At 40.0% G+C, this 21,475-nt stretch overlaps 1 protein-coding gene across 1 annotated transcript in view; it reads right to left on the bottom strand.

Annotated features, from left to right (window-relative positions):
* DPYD (dihydropyrimidine dehydrogenase) overlaps positions 1-21,475 on the bottom strand; it is a 320,182-nt gene that overhangs the window by 202,920 nt on the left and 95,787 nt on the right. Inside the window, exons 5-8 of the mRNA XM_062003807.1 lie at positions 20,718-20,879; positions 12,129-12,325; positions 8,274-8,355; positions 5,025-5,112 (exon numbers count right to left, since the gene is read on the bottom strand). Of these exons, the coding sequence (XP_061859791.1) occupies positions 5,025-5,112; positions 8,274-8,355; positions 12,129-12,325; positions 20,718-20,879 (529 nt within the window). The remainder of the gene's footprint in view (positions 1-5,024; positions 5,113-8,273; positions 8,356-12,128; positions 12,326-20,717; positions 20,880-21,475) is intronic.

Below are 21,475 nucleotides of genomic sequence, written 5' to 3'. Positions count from 1 at the left end.
GTAAAATGTTACAGAATAAAGACAGAAGTTTGAGTACCTGTCTGCAGAATATAAGTTTATGATGATAGTCTTTCCATTTATTTGTCTGAACATCACATGAAACATGTCTTTAAATACTTTATATACTTAGGGCATCTATTTTCCTTCAATTAAATGGGTGTATTTTCTCCTTCAAAAAGACTAAACAATGCTTTATGGAGTCCTACAGCACAGAATCCAGGTTTCCAAGGAATGTAGCTGAACCTCACAAATAATGAGTAAGAAAAGCCCAGTATTTCTGCATTTTCTCTGACAGCCAAGTGAGACACACAGAGACTTCTCTGCAAAAAATTGTATCTTCAATACTCTACCCTGAAAATCAGCTGAGAGACACAGTAACACAAATTGCTCAGGGTACTCTGTTCTCCATAAGATGGATACTGCTAACTGCCTTACTTTGCTGTCTCTGAGGACCTTGTGCTCTCACCCCTAGCCCACCATTGATTTCTCCTTTTGCTCTCAGCTTGTGGATTCTCCCTTGCCCTGAATCTCTGTGGTGTTTGCAGGAGGCAGCAACTGAGGTGAGACTTCTTTTTCTCAATAGCTACATTTTCAAGCTGATTTGTCAGCTCAATCACAAATTCTTCACAGGCATTTCCTATCAAAAAGCAGAGCTGATTCCAGGTAGAGGATGTTGAACACAGTCTATCAAATCTGGAAAGGATTTCTTTTCTATGCATTTAGATTTGTAACTGGCAGATAAATGGAATTTCAACATGAACATTTTAAGGATTCTAATTCTACATCTCTAATTCTTCATCAGCATTTTTAACTGGCCATTGAAATAAGACTGAATACGTTTAGAAATAGCACCAAACTAAATGCCAAAAGAAAAAAGAACTAAAACAATATAGTAGAGACCCCCAATATATATTTTACACATTATTCCTCTCTTTGGCTGCTGCTTTTCAGTGCTCTGAAAAAATTCTCACGTGTGCTATTGTCTGTCACAGAACCATAGAATCATAGAGTGGTAGGGTTGGAAGGGACCTTTAGAGATCATCTAGTCCAAACCTCCTGCAGAAGCAGGGTCACCTAGATCAGGTCACATAGGAACATCATCACTCTTGATGCAGGAAACTGAGTTGCATGGACTTCAATACTCATGTTAGCTGTAATCTGAAATCAGGACTGCTGGAGAAAACCAGAACAGTCTCTCTCTTGGGTCCTTGTATGCAAAGCACAAGGTACTGCTGCTGCCAGATGCGGCACAATATACATCTTTGTAGAGAGGAAAGTGAGAGGACCTGAGAGTAAATGATGGACAAGGAAGAGGCAACTCACAGATTGATCCTCTAGAAATAAACAGAAGTACAGCATCAAGAACCAGCTGGATGAAACACGGATCAGAGAAGGCAAAAAACCCCAGGAGATCAAAGGAAAGAACTACCAAACGTAAAAAAGGTAACAGGTAATCCTGTGACTGAGACTCCTCCACTGTTCTGCAGTTCTGCTTTCAGAGGACATGTTGGCTCCAGCACACCACTACCCAGATCCAGCTCTCTCATTACTGTTTGTCCAGGTAACTGTTAAAGCTTTTCCTCAGATCCAGTCTTTACTACTTCAACATAGGTCCTTGTAACCCCAGTTTCCACATCAGTCTCTACAAGGCTATACACACAGCCACAGCCTAACTGGCAGAGATGGTGTAAAATAAAATGGTATGGAGGTGAGGTGTGACTCACCTTGAGATCCCAGAGGTTGCCAAAGCTTGGTGGCATTTAATGGCCATTCGATCATTTTCAGGTCTAAAAAAAGGTGTTTTTCTGAGCTTTAAACGGCAACTTAAATGCACCAAATCTATTGCCTGGAGAGGGTCTCTGCCCTTAAGATCAACCATCATGCTCTCAATGCTTCAGTAAGCAAAGTCTTGAAACTAAGCATCTTTTTTTATTCTTATTCCATTTTCTGGCAAGGCTGTATCCCTTTGTGGACTTCTCAGGAATTCTTTGCCCTTCAGATCTGAAACTGAGCAAATACATTGACTGAAGCACACTTGTAGCAGCTCTCACAAAATGGGAGATTGATTTTTCTTCAATACAGTCTCTTGCCAGAAGTGATCAAACCTCAGCCACCTCTGCTTTGCCTTCCACAGAGACGGGATCTTCTCTAACTTCACGTGCCATTCCCACCAAGCAATAGGTTTTTCCTAATGCATAACTGTGTGGAAAATAGCTTTCAAAGTTCTCTTTGCATCTCTGCCACGTGTAGCTGGCTATTAACAAGTGCTCTTCCGTTTCATGAATCACATGACTTTTGTTCAGTCCTGACTGATAAAACTCTTGAGTTCCATCTCATTTGCAAGACTAAAGGCACACTCTCCAAAAATCACATGGCTCTGAAAACAATCCTCTCTCAGTGTACTCCCTCATCCCACCAGGGATTTCATCTGCTTTTATATACCCATTCACTTTTTGTTTCTTCCCCTAATAGAGAAGACTGAAAACTACCACATTTACTTTCCATTAAGGTACTGATTCATTCAAAAGCAAAACACAACCACTATGAACAAAAAACTTCTACTTTAGGTAAGTAGTATTCTCTAATTATTTTACTCCTGTGATTCAGGGCAATATTACACTGTGACATTTCACTGAATATGTTTGTTCAGTAGGTAAAGAACACAAAAATTAATACAGTACAGACTCATTATGGAAAAAACTGCTGTTGTTGAGAGTTTATAAATGCTCTATTGCATTAATATAGCTAACCCTGGAGATCTGTAACCCCTCCGTTTGTCCTCTGTCTCTCACTACCAGTGTGCAAGGTCGCATTATTTGTCCATTGTCTTACACGGTGCTGTAAGAGAGTTGACAGGCAGACATGGGGATATGGAGAGGGACCAACATCACAAATGCAAGGAAGCTTCCAACCACAAAACTCTTCAGAAATGTATAATCCTTCATTGGCATTTATACCCTCTGTTTCCTAATACAATCAGTGAACACAGGGTTTCAAGCAGAATCATGTATCAGATACCTCCACTTGCTTATTAAAATCCTGGCTGTGCCCCTTTATTTAGCACCTGTATGGCACAATGTTGTCCACAGAGATTTCTAACCATCTTTTACATTAGGATAAGTTTATTAAGGTCAGAAAGCAAACCTACATGTACCTAACAAACATTCCAGTCCTATGCATAGTGCTTAGTGGTCATTTTTGCTTTAAACTGAGCTGTCATTCTGCATTCCCGAGTCAGAAATGCAGGGGAATCACCTTGACGTTCCAAAAACAACTGGCAGTTTTTTTCCTAAATGCTAGGCTCTCAGAAAACAAATGTTTGTTTATGAATTAATCCCTCATTAGTAAGACTTCACAAAGCAGTCTGAAAGGTGCAGATAAAAACAATAAAGCTCGACCACTGGCTTGTATACTGTTACATCAAAACATGGCACATCAGAATTCCTACACACAGAAGGTCTCTATCAATGTGAGGATTTAGGATTATATAAATCACAATGCTTTGTACTCTAATCACATGACAGAATAGACCTGCAAAGCTTATTATACTGCATAACCAGATGGTAAACAACAGTTGTTGCTGCACGAAGAATTACATCTCTGTAATCAATAATAGGAAGGAGGAACAGTTGGACAACTTGTTTCCTATTATGTTCACTTAGGCAACGTCTAGATCAATAAAGAGCATTAAGCCTCATCCCAACTGCAGAGGATGCCTGCTCCACATGCCTATCATCTGGGAGCCATGGGTCCAGCTGTATGCCGAAATACTTGTAAATGGATAACAACTCTCATCTAACATTAAAAAGGAGTCAAACAGCAGGCAGGTGCAAGACTCCTTCAGCATATGAGAGAAGACCTGTGATGCCAGTTTTAGTATAAGTCAAAGTCAGCTTATTTTGTTAACCCATCCCATAATTACACTTCACTACAGCCCATTTGAAGGATGTTACATGCTTTACGTGGAGGAAGGGGAAAATCAAAACCAAGGGTGGTATCACCGGCTTATGCATGGACTTGGTAAATCTGTGGGTACGGTGAGCTGCTCACAACTGAAAACTGAACCTGTGTCTTGCTCTAGGCCAGCATGGTAACTAATTACAAATCCTTTCTTGATTCAGTCACTTTTTTTAAACTATTTTAACAAATGATAAATCAACCCATTTGGCTACACTCTCAGCTTCCTTAGAAAGATTTACCATAAAAATGTGAACATTGTAATAAATAACTGTCTTAAACCAGCCAGATTTAGCTTTCTGGTTTGTGAACTCTCCTTATATTCTATACTTTCATATTGCATCAAATCAAAGCTGTCTCACATCATGCTATTAACACAGACCTGAGTCCCAATTTATTCTTAGACAGTTGTTCAATTTCAAGAGGATAAAACACAGGACAGTGAGCTCTTTTTACTGCCGTGGTTTAACCCCAGCCAGCAACTAAGCACCTTGCAGCTGCTTGCTCATCACCCCAGGCGCTCACAATAAACATAGTAAAACTTGTGGACTGAGAGAAGAACAGTTTACTAACTAGAATGAAATAAATTAATGATAAAATGTAATAATAAGGAAGGACTATATAAGAGGATATACATAAGGAATATAGAAGAAAAAGGCTACTAAGAGAAAAAACCCACAATAAACAACCAACCACCCCAAGTGATGCCCAGTGCAACTGCTCACCACCTGCTGACTGATGTCCCAGCAGTGATCAGCCCCTCCCCACCAACCCCTCCAGTTCACATACTGGGCAGGATGTCCTGTGGTCTGGAATAGCCCTTTGGCTAGTTGGGGTCAGCTGTCCTGGCCACGCTCCCTCCCAGCTCCTTGTGCTCCCCCAGCCCACTCTCTGAAAGGGCAGGGGCCGAAGCAGAAAAGGCCTTCACGTTGGGCAAACATTGCTCAGCAATAACTAAAACATTCCTGTGTTATCGACACTGTTTTTAGCACAAATCCAAAACACAGCCCAAGCCAAGCTAGTAGGAAGAAAATTAACTCTATCCCAGTCAAATCCAGGACACTTACCTATCCCAATAAAGACTGTTTCATAGCCATCTTCTTTCAAGTTGCGGAGCGTCATTCCATTCACCGCAAGGCCTTTACCAAAAATCACCTGAAACAATTAAAGATCATTTGCTTTTAATGTATCATGTGAAACTATGTGTCCTGTGTCCTGGATACAGACATCTCTCAGGATCTTCCAGTGAACAAACAAAGCCAATTATGGTTATTTCCCCCTCGAGTCAGGCTCAAAAGGCCAGATTTGCTCTGATTTAAGCAACTGGTCCAAAGTAGATATGGCTAAAAGGTACTTCCGGATCACTCACAAGCGGAGGCCGCCACAGGATAACTTGGTTTTGGCTGTAAGTGAAAACAGTTAAAGCAAGCTAAACAAACAAAACAAAGCAGGTCTATGGAACACAACACTGAAGTAAAGCTGAAAATGGCAGCTTTCTACCGTGAGTGCATTGCTGTATTCAGTGCTGACCACAAAAGGCTGTATTCCCATGTGAATATCAGGAACATGATACAGAAGCGAGAACCTCCTTTAGAGAATATGCACTTAACAGATCACCCAGCACATCAAACTCAAAAATAAGCAGGTTTGTGTTACTGAAGAAACATTAGTGAAAGCATGAGCCCCTTACAGAGCAATGAAGTCGAGACATGATGCTATTCTCCATCAGCAAGCCAAACGTTTTCCTGCACAAGGCCTCCAATTGCCCAGCACGCAATGCTGGTCCCCAAGGAAGGCTCACAGCTTGGATTTTATACCAAGACCACTACCTAGAACACTTTGTGTCAAAAATCCTCAGTGAAGCCAGCGGTGCCTTTGTGGATACAGAAAACCTGGCTGCAAAAGACTAGGATGGGGATGGCAGCAAGTCTGAAGAACTTTTTTGTAAATTCGAGTGTGCCCTACTTGCTGTAAGGAAGCAGCTTCTTCTGTTTGGTGAAGCTACTGAGGTTTTCAAAATTATCAATGAAATCAGCTTTTATTGAAACTTGCAACTGTTGATTCTAATTTAGGCAAGCAACAATGTCCAGATTGGAGTGACTGGTGTTCATTAACCAAAGAAATAAGTCACAGTAATAAAAATGTATCTGCAATGTATACTACTAGTCACTTTCAGCAGCAAAACGTGAAAAGGTTTTGTAGAGGAAAGTTCTTACCAGCAACCTTGCTTTTTGCCCAGACTGAACCACTACAGCAGTTACAAGAGTGAGACGCTGTATGTGTTTGCTGTATGTTCAGCAAACTAACAACAGCCATCGCCTGTGTAGAGGTCATGCAATTGAAGATACACACACCTCTTGCCCACCTCTCCTAACCCCAAGGCTTTTGAGCACATGAAGTGTGTGTGATTCATCTTCTGACATTTTGTAGTTCTTGACACGGGAATGTGTGTTTTTTATCTCTGTATTTCAGACTCTCTAAACTTGAATGTTTTCCCCCACTTTTTGTGATACCACCTGTGCATTCTCTTTACAGAAAGCCATGCTCTCTTGTGTCACTGTACTTTGTGATCTTAACAGTTTAGTCTTCATGGCACTGGATATCTTGTTTGTTGTTGACTCTTCCTATATTGCACTCAACATACTTTCCCTATTGATGAAAAACAGAAAGGCAGGCAGTAAAATGCAGTGTACACTACTTAAAACACTGACTTGTTCTGTCTTTGGAGACTGAGCGTAAATTTTATCAGAGGTGCAAAAGTCACGTACAGCTGTAATCCTTCCAAGAACACAGACTACATCCTCACTGGCTACAAAACACTTCCCATAAATTGTCATGATGGTTTTTTTCATCCTGTTGTGTACATATGTTATGAAAACCTAACAAAGGAATTTAAATGGCAATACTATTTTAATACTCCTAGGACCCAGCTCTGTAATCCTCATTCAGCTGACTAATTCTTACTAATTTCAGTAGAATTACTTGAATAAACAGCACTACTGAGCATTTACACAATACAGCACCTTCCACCACAGATTTTAAACGCTTTAAGTAAATACCAGAAAGTATTTCCAGCTTACAGAGGCATAAAGCTAAGGTACTTAGTTAACCAGCTTGCCAAAGGGTCAATCGCAAACCAATGGCAGAGCTTGGAAGCAAATTTACATTGAGATTCTCTACTTCAAATACCACAGAAGTGTTGCAGGTCAATATGATGTGGTGGCTCTATCACTCCATTCTGTAGACCTTGTCATAACAGGGGGTTCTGGGGAATCAAGTTTTGCAGAAGGTTCCCAGGAGTCTATGCCCAGCAATTTTGTCTGCAATTCTATCAGCTGTCTGGTTTTAGCCCTACCTCCCAAATCAACTTCCATTTTGTTGGTCTTTTCAAGATCTCTTAAAGATCTTCAAAGACACCTTTAGAATAGAAAAACACACCTGTAGCATTTACCTTACCAGCATTCTCTTAGAAACCTGGGCAGGGCAAGGTTCTCACTTGGCTCTTGTGACAACAGTCTACTGCTTTTATGATACGGACCAACATGAAAGATCCCAAGAAGAATTTCTTGCTTTACTGAACGCTTTACTACCATGTCAACAACATATTATCACCTCCTGGTACTCAAAAGTTTGACCCAGCAATGGATTCTACATTTGTATCTCCTATTACAATGTGCAGCAGTTGTAAATCCCATCTAGATCTTCAGCTCAAGCCCTAAATTAACAATAAAGCAATGTTCCCATTAGCCATAAACAACACGCATTCGTTTAACAGAATAATGCATAACTATTACTTTCCAAGAAGTGAAATGACTGTTATTGTTTATAATAGATGATCATGTTAACACTTTGGTTAATTTGATGCATTTTATTATAAAATTAACTTGAATGCAAGACTGTATGGTAAACCATTAAGGGAAAGACTCGGGGAGAGGGAATGAAAGGAGACACATCAAATATGAATGTTTTAAGTAGTGCCAAACTTGCATGAAAAAAACTCCATTAAAAAAAAGAATCAAATCATTCCAATAGCTACATTGAGCCCCTAAAGCAATTTAGGAATTTGTTTCTTACAGACAATTAATCACATGCAGGCATGCCAGATGAGAACTATTGATTGCCCTTTTCCAAACTAGTGGCATTCAGACAGGAGACAGACAAATGCCCTGAGCAAGAGGAAGCATCTTCCTGCCTCTGTCTGGCGTAGCTTTTAATCGTTCTTTACTAATGTGCATGACATTTTGCTGTTAATCTTTGGCAGAGTTCTTGTTCTTGTTCCTTTGAGCTATACATAGGCAGGATATATTTTTCATTACCTTCACTCCGAGATCCTTCATAAGCTCAGCTTCAAAATTCACCACATCATATGGCAATCGGAACTGGGGGATTTCAGACGAACTGAAACGAATAACAATGCTTATGAGACACTTCCAGCTATCAGGAGGAAAAGAGGGGTTCTTATTTGGTAAATATTCAATACTTGTATTACACCTTAGTTAATTTTGACATATGTGAATTGAAATGTGTTGAAGCTTGACAAAACACCATTATTTACCCAATGTTAGAAACATAGGCAAGGAAGGCAGTACCTTGAGGCCAATCCTGCCCACACTTGTAAGCAGCCATGTCACATATGTTATGCTTGGGTCCAAAAGAACTTCAGTTCCATTCCTTTTGTTCACCAGAATATGTAAAACTAAACAAACTTAAGATATCTTTCTTTTAAGCAAAGATCTCACGGCTCCTAAAGCACAGTGACCTGCTCGCAACCATTCATTACAATCCAATAAAAAGAATCACATTTCACATGCACTTTTTAAACAAACAATATTACAATTGCTCAAAACAGCATGTTCATTTCAAACTGTATCCTCTTCCATTCCTACCTCATGAATTTTGTCCATCCTGAACTATCACAAAAGGTCAGCAATTTTCTATCAGCTCTTGGTCTCAAGTCTGCTTTTTGACTTAATGTCTATTAGCTGGCATTTTTGCCTCCTGGGTAGAGTAGGAATGGCATCTTCTAGTAGAATCACAGATCTCCTGTATGGGCAAACAGCAGTGCTAGCAGACAATCCCAGTTCATACCTACTTGGACAGATCTTTATCTCCAGTGAAATGACATCTACTTATGGCAGCTCAAAATCTCTCCCACAAAACATATCCCAGGAAAATGCACCTGAATATGCAGAAAAGTGAAAGCCTCACCCCAGATATTTCTAACCTTCAGTCTAACCTGGTTTTAAATCTATAATTTCTATACTGGCACAAGAGATTCACTGGGGCTTTATTTCACATATTGCTGATAATAATACCAGCTTTAACATCTGACTTTCATATGCCAGAAGGATTTTATTTATTTTAAACTGCATCAACTGTAATGATATTGATACGAAACACTGTTCCTCCTTATCCTTTCTAATACTGCCCTTTTTCCACCTTCCCTGACCAGAGTGCAATGAAAAGCACTCTAAAGATTTGATATACTGAACATACCGTGACAATACAACTTTTGTAGGTCACCCTAAGGAAAAAGGTGCCTGAAGCAGAAACTCGTGTATCAATGTGACTCTGCAGCAGAGATTCACAAAGAACTCAAATTTAAAAGGGAAAGTTTTCCAAGCCACCTAGATACTGGTTGGATGCCTGTCATCTCCCTGACACGTTCCCAGAGCACCACTGGCTGTAATGTCACTGTCAGTATCTGTACACACTCTTTTGCTCTTATTAAATATTTCATTGCCATTTTGTGCTGTGGAGTATACCCACATCTATGTATGGATATGCTCATATGCTAACACACACAGTTCTGTGGGGACACATGCATGCACACTGACCATGAAAATTTACTTCTGCAATGGAGAGATGGAGGGGGTGAAGGAAATGGGGCAGAGCTGAAGGAGGTATGCAGTAGATAGGAACAGTGTGCCACAGATTCACCTCTTCCTCAAACCTGATCCAAGTTAGAGGTGCTTGGATGGGTGTTTAGTGTTTCTCAGTGATCCCAAATTACTTTTGCTCAAGCGACACCCCTTCAGCCCAGCAAGAGAAATATTTTGGTATGTTGTAAATCAGTGGCATAGCTGCGAGTACCAACAGTGAGCACAATCTCTAAGCAAGAGCGCGATCTGCTCATGCCTACTCTACTATAAAGTATGCATTTTACACAACTGGTGAGATGAATGGAAACCTGCCTGTGAATGTGAAAAATTCAGACATGTTCTGACAATCCCAGACTTATGTCATGCTTAAATATCTCACCACAGGAACTGCAATGGCCAGACACCTTCCTATGGCTGCAATACAATTCAAGTTAGCTGTGATGTAACATCCATGTGAATGAACATCCCAGCTAAAAGTGCTTTTCAAAAGGCAGACCAAACTAAAGCAGGGCTCAAGCACTGCCCTTCCAAAGAGATGATTCCAAATACAGAATTAATTTGGTCTGGCTAGCCATTTGCAATAGTATATGAAGCCTTCAGAATACACCCATCAATAACCTAAACTTGTTTAAGGATGTTCTGCAAAGACTTAACAAATGCAATAACGGATGATTGCTGCCACAGGCCAGCCTCCCTTCTGCTCCGAGATTAAAATCAGGACAGAAAGAATTGATGCCCTTAAACCAGATGTGAAACTTTCTACAATGAATGTAAGTAAAATTTGACCTTGATTGCTGGCTTTAAGACTCAAAAAAAGAAATATATGTTAAAATGCACAGTTTTACTCTTAAAGATACTAACAGAACAGGTAAAACTTTGTGTAAGGCTTTTTGCACTACAACAACAGGCTAAGCTTTATTTTATATTTGAGTTAAAACATGAAGGACAGATGCAACTTACGATCATATTGCTGCAAATATGCAAGCACACAGTAAGCAACTGCAGCATCTACTGTAAGCAACTGCAGAAAGTGCTGCATTATATTGCTGAGTCCAATCTGAGCATAACTGTCATCAAGTAAAGCTTCATTGTTGGAAACATCCTATTTCTTACTACTTTACAGCAACAAAACTGATTTTAAACCTGGTATTTATGAAAGCCTGTGTTACTCAACACTGAACAGGTATTTCACATCCAAAGTTTGCAACACTCTGTGGCAACCAGTTCAAGTAAACGGCTCCACAGCCTATGTATTAACACCTTGATAATTAGGTAGAATACTTCTGAACCTCAATAGGAAAACCACTAGAACTCAGTTCAACTTCTCCAGCATTGATTCTCTATCTTCCAGAGCACTGAGTATTTGACATTATGGATCAAATTCATTAATGGCATCAACTTTATTCATCTGAGTGATGCTGCAACGAGAAACACAAGCATGTCACCCTTCTTTCTCTGTTTCTTTTCAATTTCTACTTGGTAAACACATTGGTGTGAATGCATCTTCAACTTATAACATTCAACTTCGATTTCAAATGAGTTGGTACCCACTAGTCAAGTTCTGAAACATTTCATCTTAAACTCAGCATTTCCAACAGAGTTACAAGATATGACATTAGGCTGTCGTTACAGTAGTAAAGATATTTTGTAGTGCAGAGGACACGACACCATGCAATCATCAGCCAATTGTTGTCCATACAGGAAAAGAGCAAAGGTGCAAAATAAAAAAAAAATCTGCAATTTGTTGGAGGCTGAGGATTGCAGGGGGTTTATTTCACTCTTAGGGGATGGTTTATTAAAGCTGCAAGTCCAGGAATATGTGATGGATTTATTCAATGACACTTTTGTTTGCATATGAAAGCATTTCAAATTTAAAATCCACCATGAAATTAATATCTCCCTAAAAACATTATAAATGTCTAATTCTTTCCCTATATATGGCTACAACTTCTTCATCCTGTCTCAAAAGTTTTGGATGAGGGAAAACAGTTCCCGATATGAATTTTCTAAAGTGTTAATTTGATGATAACAATTGCACTCAGGAATATAGATATCATACAAAGAGAGTATAGGAGATAGCCACCAGATTTTCAGTTAAAGCTTGCCTGTAACTGTGCCTGTTTCAACTTTAATGGAATTATTTGAATAAGTTTGCCAGATCTGAACATTTTCTACTGTTTCCCTTAGGTAAAGGTGGAAGGATCGTGCATAAAGCATATTTGCACAACACTTTTTGCTGTGCTTTCTTCAATCATTGGAAATTGTGCTTTGTTGTCATTGTTTTTTTACCTTAAGCCACCAATGTACTCCTGCTTTTCAAATATGGTGATGTTTGAATAGCCCAGTCGAGCCAAAAAGGAAGCACAGCTTAAACTTGCAGGTCCTGCACCAAGAAGAGCTATCTTCACGTGATAGGCTTTGGGCATGTCTTCTAGAGGAGGTAAGGAAGGGTTTCTGATCTGGGGAATATTCATAGCTTTGAACACCTGAAAAGCAACACATTCAACAGGTTACATACGTCACATGCCCTCCTTGAATTGTACCGTGACTAACGCAGTGGAAGCTCCTGCTAGAACTGTGCCCTATCGTTGCTGTGTTATTGCAGATCACTTCATAAGGTTATTCACAAATGACATGATGTATGTGTTTCTAAAGGACGTTGCAGTTGCAGGGTTTAATCCTTCTATGGTTCTTTTTGTCTTAAAAATGTCTCAAGTCAAATCTTTCACTACTGTAAATTTTACAAATAAGATGGAAGCAGACAACCAGGAAGGGAACAGTAACACAAAGTTAGCTGGGTGGCAGAGAATCTCTGTAACACCAAACATTCCCTTCCAAACAACATTCAGGTTATACTCACTACTAGAAAAGTATTTCTGCAAATAACACAAATGACTGTAACAGCAGTGAAAGGGCTTTGCTTGTGTGATCTTGTGTGATCCTGGATAAATCACTTATGACTTAGAGGCGGTAGCTAACCAGCATTAGGTGGTCCTGAAACTGAGGAACTGCCTCTAGTCCTCAGTGCTGTGTTTTCAAAGGCAATCCATACTTTGAAGGCCTCCTCTTAGACAAATTTAACAGGGTTTATTTCATGTTAGTGGCTCATCTACTTTAGAAGGTCTCTGCTTTTCAATTGGGTCTCCAAAAACTGTAAGACTGTTCTCCCTCTGCCTCAGTTCCATTTCACCTTGACTTTATATTAAACGTCCTTTGGGACTGTCTTTGGCCACTATTAGGTATTTATACAGAACCCACCACAGTGGGCTCCCAATCTAGCTGCAACATCACACAGCTTTTCAGATTAGCATTAAATAGTTCTTTGCTCAAGAATACGGGTAAGAGGCTAAGGCAGAAATGCCCAGCATTCGCTGAGCTCCACTTCACTGGCCTCTGCATTTACATACACTGTAGGGAAGAAACTGAGTATAACCCACACAAAGAAATAGTCTCACAGCCTATACAGGCTACTAAAGATTAGGAATGTGGAAGAGCACTGTTGCATCATCTTTTCCTTCTTTCCAGCGTTAGAGGGAATATAGTTAACCCAAGGAGTCTCTCTTTGTAGCAGAATCACAATATTACACTGAAAGGGTACAAGGGGTCACTGCATTGGGGTCCTCAGTCATATCCAAACACTTCAAGGCTGCACCTCAAAAAGTACCAGAAGACAGCATTATATCCTATCTCTTTCAATGCAGAATTGTGTTCTGTAAGTACTAGTTAGTCCTCTAAAATATATACAGTGACGGTTGCCTTAACAAATATCACACTTAAACTATTAAACAATTTTGCCAGTAGTTTTTACTTTCCTTATAACTCGAGAAGCAAAGGTTTTTCAAGCTAAACTTTGGCAATTCCACTCATGAATAGAATTTTTCATTTATATTTTGAATCAATGTTCATTTTCTTCATGTGCACTTGAGCACTCATGCTAGGTAAACCAATGATTAATTCCTTCCCCCTCTAAAATTTGTGTGTCAAATTCCCCCAGCCTTTGTAAATTGACATAGCATTTTAACAAACTGCAAGAAGCAAAAGACAGATAATTGTTTTAAAAAAAGAATCGTTTAAAGCTGACAATTTATACAATATGGGAAGGTTTAATGTGGTTATTAATGGATTTCACAGGCTGAAAAGATTATATTGTACTGTGAAACTAGACTGTGATAACCAAAATGCAAGAGGATATTTCTAAAATGTCTGCTTTGTTACATTCACACAGAAATGGCTTGAATGGTGCCGAATTTCCATTAGAGCCTTACGCAGTTGTTTTAGAAGGCTGCTCGGTAAGACAAGTTACATAACTTGCATATTTAACATGTATATTGAACACTCTGAGTACACATAGGCTTAATAAATTCATCACAACATTTACTTTCTTTTTAATGTCATTATTTTTATATCTATTCTTGAATAGTCATACCCATCAACTAAATCTCACACTGAGGCACCCCAGTACTGTAGTGCAGCGTTAGGCTTCAGAAACCAAGCACTCATGCAGGAAATCCTAGTAGTTCAGGCTGAATGGTCAACTTTAATTCTGCCCATTTGCAAACAGGGTGAAACTGCCTTTCTGCAGCACAGCCAGCTTGTGCAGCAGCATCTTGCCATCTGGAATTCAGTGGCAGTTTTGCATATTAAGGCTGGCAGGGCAACTGTGTGAAAATAGCAAACTGCTTCAGTGCTTTTCAAAAGATTTTCACTCACCTCGTGGTGAAGTTTCCCTCCACTGTAATCCACCTAATTAAATATCACTGAATTATTCCCTACAAAGCCCTCGGTGTGCAGAGATGACTACCTTGCCAGCAGGTGTTCAATGCCCCAGTGCATGCAAGTGCCCTCTCCCATTTTCATCCACTCAGAGTGTGGTCAAGATGCAGGTAAAGTGTACTGCTATTGTCCTTCTTGCCCACCTGCCCTTCAAGAAGATGATTTTGGTTTTGTTTGGATTGCAGCTTTTCTTTTGTTTTGCAGTGCTTTTTAAACAAGACCTATTCAGAGAAAGGAGACCAAATAATGAATTTTAAAGCTGACTCTCTCGGTGGAAAGACTCAGCCATCATCCCCGTGTCTGCCTCTCCTTCTGGCTCTCTCATACACAAACAAGAGGGATTATATAGATTATTAATAGACATTAACACTGGTTATTTCTTGTTTAACTTAGCATCAGATACTACAGAATCAACCATTACTTCACCATCTAGGGCCTATTCAAACTGAATCCACACAGATTCAGCCCACTACTTCAGCTTCATGTCCATTAGGGTCCACAGAAAGGGGATCCCTTTGCAAAAACATTATGGATGCGATCCTCAAGTGAGATACAATTTGACCAACCTGAAACAGCTGATCTATTCTGCTAAAGTTCCAGTAACTGAAAATATTCAGACTCTCCATTTATACATTGATACAGCATTACTGTTTCCCTACTTGCACTATCTCAATGTGTAAAGGTCCGAGTGCAACTCCTCTGTGTTCCCTCTGGTGTGAAATGTGGGAGTCTCCTCTCCCTTGTAAATGAAACATCCTTGCACTGCACTTAGGCTGGTTCTTGTTCCAAAACATTTGGCATACTTGACAAAGATGATAATTCCAGGCACTGTGTACAAACACAAGCTTACACTAAGGTTCCACAATATTTCTCACTTAAACTGCAGTGGTTTTGATTGCTGATCCAAGTTCATTTTCCCGGAGAGTTTTAGCCAACTCATTTGAGCTGTTTTCCAGAATGCAGACAGGGAAAAGCTTATTGTTCTGCTCATGTAATAAAACCCTAGTTCTCTTTTATACTATGTGACTCTAGTATTAGCATGTTTTGATGAAAAGATGTGACATTTGGCAGAGAGTGGCAGGTGACTCAGAGAAATGCATTTTGCTAACCTGATGAAAATCGTTTCATGGCATAGCAAGCGGGACTTAAGTGAATCTAAAACATTTAAAACCATTACAGCAGGTTAGAGCTGTTGTTCACTATTGTTATCTCAATTTTTATACAAATTAGAATAAATTAAAGCTACTTGCTTCAGTCACATTTGAGTTTCCTATCGGAGTTTTTCTAAGAGGGATATACTGCAGATACCTTTCTCCCCCTTTTTGCAGAATTCAAAGATGGCCACAGACAGTTTTACTCCAACTCACACTTCTTTAAAGTTATCTTTGGACTGTGATAATGTGTTAAATAAAACAGTAAATAGATTGAAGGTTTAAACTCAATGTTAACATGTAAAAAAGTCTTTGTCTAATCCTATGAAACAAGTTAGGCTGCTAAAAAGCAGATCTGATAGTCTCCAAGACACACTCTGAAGGTCACAAAATCATAGACTGGTGGGGGTTGGAAGGGATCTTTAGAGATCATCCAGTCCAATCCCCTGCAGAAGCAGGTTCACCTAGATCAGGTCACACAGGAACACGTCCAGGCAAGTCTTGAAGCCCTCCAGAGAAGGAGCCTCCACACCCTCCCTGGTCAGCCTGGGCCAGGGCTCCCTCACCCTCACAGTAAAACAGTTTTTCCTTAAGTGGAACTTTTTGTGTTCCAGCTTCCTTATCAGGACAATCCTCCAGTGTCCTGATAATCTTGGTGGCCCTGAGCTGGACGCACATTTGGTAAGTAAAAACTGCCTCTGTTTAAACTATAACCCTCATCACAAAACCTTCATCAACAGAAAATGGCTGAAACACAAAAAATGGGGAAAACTGAAGGAGAGGTGAGAAAATGTAATCTTCTAGTAACATAACCTTGGACTCCATAACTAAACCTTTTACATTCTTGAGGCATAATTCTCGCTTCCATGCTTAAAAGGCTACAGAGTAAGTTTATCGGTCAGTTTTGCCCTCACTAAGATGATGAGACACCAAACAGCTCCTGACACAGGCATTAGCAGCTAGCTGCTCTTTATTTTAGTGTGAAAGGTATTGGTATATTTTGAGTTGTTATCAGATGTTGCTGCTTCACAGGAAGAAAAACAGAGGCAATGAAATCAGTAACATTTAGGAAACGATTGTATTAGTTTCACACTTTCCCACTGGTTTCCATGGATATGTGTCTGTAGGCTAGTTTACAGTAATATCAGGCCACTGAATATTTAAAGAAGAAAACAATATTCTGCATAGATTTTAATAAAACCAAAAAAAAAGGAAACAAATTGCATGCTCAGTAATCTTCTCAAAGTTGTCAAATTACACAATTGCACAGTTAATCCCATTTAATTGCGGTGGATAGGCACAGGACGCACATGAGCTAGTTAGGAAAACTCGATCCTCCCTGCACAAGTTCCCAGCTGATGTTGCAATGCTACAAACTTTCATGCAAGCAGCTGAATGCTGACAAAACTAGGGCCTAAAGTGTCTCATTAAAGACTCTTCATAACAACTCCACTCAATATTATCCCAGTCCCAAGAAAACTCATGGGTCTAGGACATTGCAAGCTGCACAACTCAACAGTCCATGAACCCCACCACCGAAAAAGGACATGGCAACACCCATGTAAACGTCTTGGAGAAACAAAGAATGTTTCATGTCATACTGTAGATCAGTTTAAATAACTTGTCGAAATACCAGCAAGTCTTTCAGCATTGGCCTGAGGAATTAGAAGCCCTCAGATTCATCCCCTGAACTGTTGTCGGAGGCTACACCAGCCCCTTTGCAGGGGCATGAAATTGCATGACTGATTATTATAGATTTCAACATGACTTAAAAAGAGAAAATAACCTAAAGATGTGTTAAAAAAAAATAATACTGACAAATAGGGTTTTCATTCTGCTTGCCCTACTGCCCTAGCACCCTGGAACACTCCTCCTCTGCTGACACAGCTAGCCCATCGATGCTGGCAACAGTGAGGGGCCTGGGCAGCCATCCCAGCCATCCAACTGCAGGAGCTGCAGCTCCACGAGAACCTCCATTCTTCCCTCATCCATGTTAAAATCGATCAGAGCTGTCAAAAGCAAGACTTTGAGCCTGAGGGTACAGCAGCAGTGGGGTGGCAATCCCTCTCAGTAGCTGATGCTTCCTCCTCTTGCTGGGGAGGGGCGAAGGGAGGTTCAGTCCTCAGAAGGGGACCCTCGCACAGCCCACCTCCCAGGCCAGGCTCTGCTGAGATGCCCTTAGGTCAGCAGCAGGGTAGCTCCAGCAATACAGCTTTTAGGGAAAAAGAGGCTCATCGAGTTTCCACTTCCAATTTCATTCTGCTGCAACAGCAGCCAGAATGTATCTCCAGAGAGGAACGAGCCATCAGGACAAGAGCTGGCACAGGAGCCACAGCACTAGATGATCTAGTATTTAAATCCAGTATGCAGTGATGACAACAATACATTTTCTATTTGGCTTGTGCTTCTCCATTCAGAATGATTAAACAGAAACACAGGAGAACCTTTTGATTCAGCAATATCCATCCTGAGATGTAAGGCTTTGAGAGCTTCTTACCAACACTGCAACAGACAATGTACAAGCTTACAAACTTGTGCTCGAGCAACCAGTAATTTCAGTTTGTTCTGTGGGACTGACAGTCATATAACTCAATCTTGTATGTATTGTCACTGCAATCTCAGTATATTTTCACTGAACTTCTGTTAAAAGAACAGAGATGTTTCCTGATTCTAAAGTACTTGGGCAAAGGAGACAGATAAAGACATTAATATAATTTTGACCTGTGCAGTAGCAGGTGCAACCTGCGCTTGACACTCATCATTTATAATAGTGAGCTTTTACTCCATGTTTTCCTCTAGATGCAACAGTTACCGTGGTAACTGCATCCCAGTATACACATTCTACATCACAAACACAAATGGATAATTCTTTTTTCCTTCCACTTGAACATTTAATTGCCAAGCCCCACATTTTTTCAGGCTGGATTACGATTTACTTTGAGAGTGAGCTGACCACAGTTCCAGAGCTACGTGGAAGGGCAGGAGGGAAGCGCGGGAGGTGCGAGATGCCATTTTATTTGTCCTGCCATACGTATGCGAGACAAATATTTTACAATTAGGGAGTTTTATCTGCAGTATGAACAGATGATCAGTCATTGTTCAGAAGCACAAAGGGGCATACGTCATACCCATATATTTTCCATTTTAAACCCACATTCCTGCTTTACTGCAATTTTATCTTTTATCTCGGCTGGCAGTTGTGCCTTTTTCTTACCGCTCGCTCTCATAATGCATCAAGTGTATAATCCTCAGACTAATTCCAAGGAAAAGAAGTCTACAACTGGCTTTATACACAATGGAGTTTTCTGTAAATAAGCCCCTGTGGGACAAACTGTTACACAGTGCATGAGAATTACCATGCAGCTCTCATTAGGAGTAACACATGTTGCACGTCTAAACTGCACCATTTGCCAAGTTACTCATGTAGGTGAAGCTCTGCACACACTTCTCTTGCAGCAGCTGGGACAAGCTTGTCACGAGCAGTGGTACTTTATGATTTTCTTCAGTATTAAATCCGTATTTCTATAACATTAGTTACTTAGAAGCACTCACATTGTTACTAGTTTTCCAACCATACATCCTGTCACAGTGAAACTTATCCGAGTGAAAGCTAAATAAAAGCATTAATTACCAAAAGTGGCTGACAATTATTACCAATTGCTGTTAAACAGCAGTAAACCTAAAGGATATTAACAACTAATTCCAGCATTTGAAGATACTATGGAAATGTTAATGACAATAAAACGTAACAAAGCACTCTTTTTGTTGGAGTGCTAAATAGAACTGTGTAACTCTTATTTTGTTAGAACTTTTGACGCTAATATGATTTTAAACAAACTTGAAACATTAGAAGCAAAGCCATTTGGAGCTATTCATCCTCTCTACACTTCTCCTATCAATCACTGTGCTAGCACTGAGCTTTTTTAATAGATTTCTAAAGATTTTTGAAGAAAAATGGCAGATATTTAGCATTATCTATCAAGTCATAATTCCTCTCTATTAATCATAGTATTAGGGCTAAAAGGAGACACAAATCAAGCCTTAACAGATATTACTTGCATTTGGTTCCTGAAGAGTAATATTTCACCACTGTATTTATCATCTACTTGACAACTGTTCAGTCTCCCCTGTTTTCTTTTTTTGGGGTGGGAGGTGGTATTTTTCTTAAAGAAGAAGCTTAAATCTTCAGTTTTGCAACAATTCCTGAGTTTTCACATGTTTGGTATAAAGGTCATTAGATGAAAAAGTAGTGAAATTGCCTCTTGACTGACAAAACCCAACTATTGAATAGTATACACAGGAAAAAAATACAATTCAGTGCCTCCAGCCTCATCCTGTAAACTTGGGTCCAAACTGCACTGATTGTATGTCCAAATCTGAAGGAAATGAAAGTGGACAGGGAAGAGGTTTAGCAACAGCTAACAGAAAAGTTTAGAAGGTGCTCCAGAGGCGTTACGAGTCTCCCGGAGTGAATCAGGGGTACAAACAGGTAAAAGGAGAAGAACTGCAGCAGGGAGCAACATTTACTCATCAAATCATGACCCACAGCCACTGAGAAGGGGGTATGGAGTCTATGAATGACAGCAAAGGCAAAAAATTGGCCTTACGGACATATCATCGGTTACTTCCAGGTCAGTTCACATTAAAGCTTTGGTCTTCTTTTTTGATCTTTTTCCCTGTGCAGCCTACTTCAGTAACACCCACAATTTTACCGGGCTTAGATAAATCTTTCATTATAAAACAACTTGTCTCAACTGCTATTTGTTCACAGATAATGTTCCTTATGTTCCTATAGAGTACTGCATTATGAAAGCGTTTCTGTGCTTCTGAATGTGCTTTAAGGGAAAGAATAGAACCAACTTCTTTAAAAAACAAATCATTAGCAAAAGCAACCGCTTAGAGAATACACACTGGTACATGAAAAGACTTGAAGACTTTTGCAAGCCCTACTTACCTCAGTAGCAAACTGCTGTAATCCACCAATATTAATTGGTCCCTCTTCGGTGGCGTATAAATTGCAGCCACCAACACAGAGATCTGATGTTGGACACACCATGCCACATGTCAGACCAAGGGGGTTGTCAGAAAGAATCATTTTGGCAGCTCCATAGTAGTTCTGAAGGAAAAAGAAAAAAAGCAAAGATAAGGAAGGGGAAAAAAGAGAAAGTCACATACCAAGGAAACAAAAATCCAAGAGAAAATACAAAATACTTTTCCTTCAACAGGACAGTGCAATAATATATAAATAGAAACACATCAAATGACAGTGACGTTGCACAAATGCAGCAACTTGTTATCCGGCATCACGTCAAAGAAACTGTAAAGAAAGTCAGCCAAAATGCTCACCAAGCAAAGACAAAAGTTTTCCTTTTGCTTGCAAAATAGTTCAAGGCATCTTCATTCTGAGGTGGCTGGAGTATTTTCCTGGCTTAGCAAAGCTACGTTTGAAAACCACTGTGCCTGCATTGTGTCCTTGTAAACACTTTCCCCATTTCCAGGTCAACCGGGCAGTAGCTGAGTTGTAACCCTTGCTGGAGCTCTGACCAGAAAGTACCAGTTAGATTATCAGTTCTTTATGACGCAGGGAATGAAAAGCTTATTTTACACATCTGTGCACACCATCTCTGCAGACATGCCTGTCCTTCACACCAGATCAGGAGTGACAATTGTCTCAGACCTGTGATTAGAAGAGGAGAAGGTTTCCTACATAGC

The sequence above is a fragment of the Colius striatus genome, chromosome 10, assembly GCF_028858725.1.
Source record: "Colius striatus isolate bColStr4 chromosome 10, bColStr4.1.hap1, whole genome shotgun sequence".
In the NCBI taxonomy this organism is placed as follows: domain Eukaryota; kingdom Metazoa; phylum Chordata; class Aves; order Coliiformes; family Coliidae; genus Colius; species Colius striatus.
Note: the sequence above shows the minus strand (reverse complement) of the source record. Positions and strands in the feature narration are given on the sequence as shown.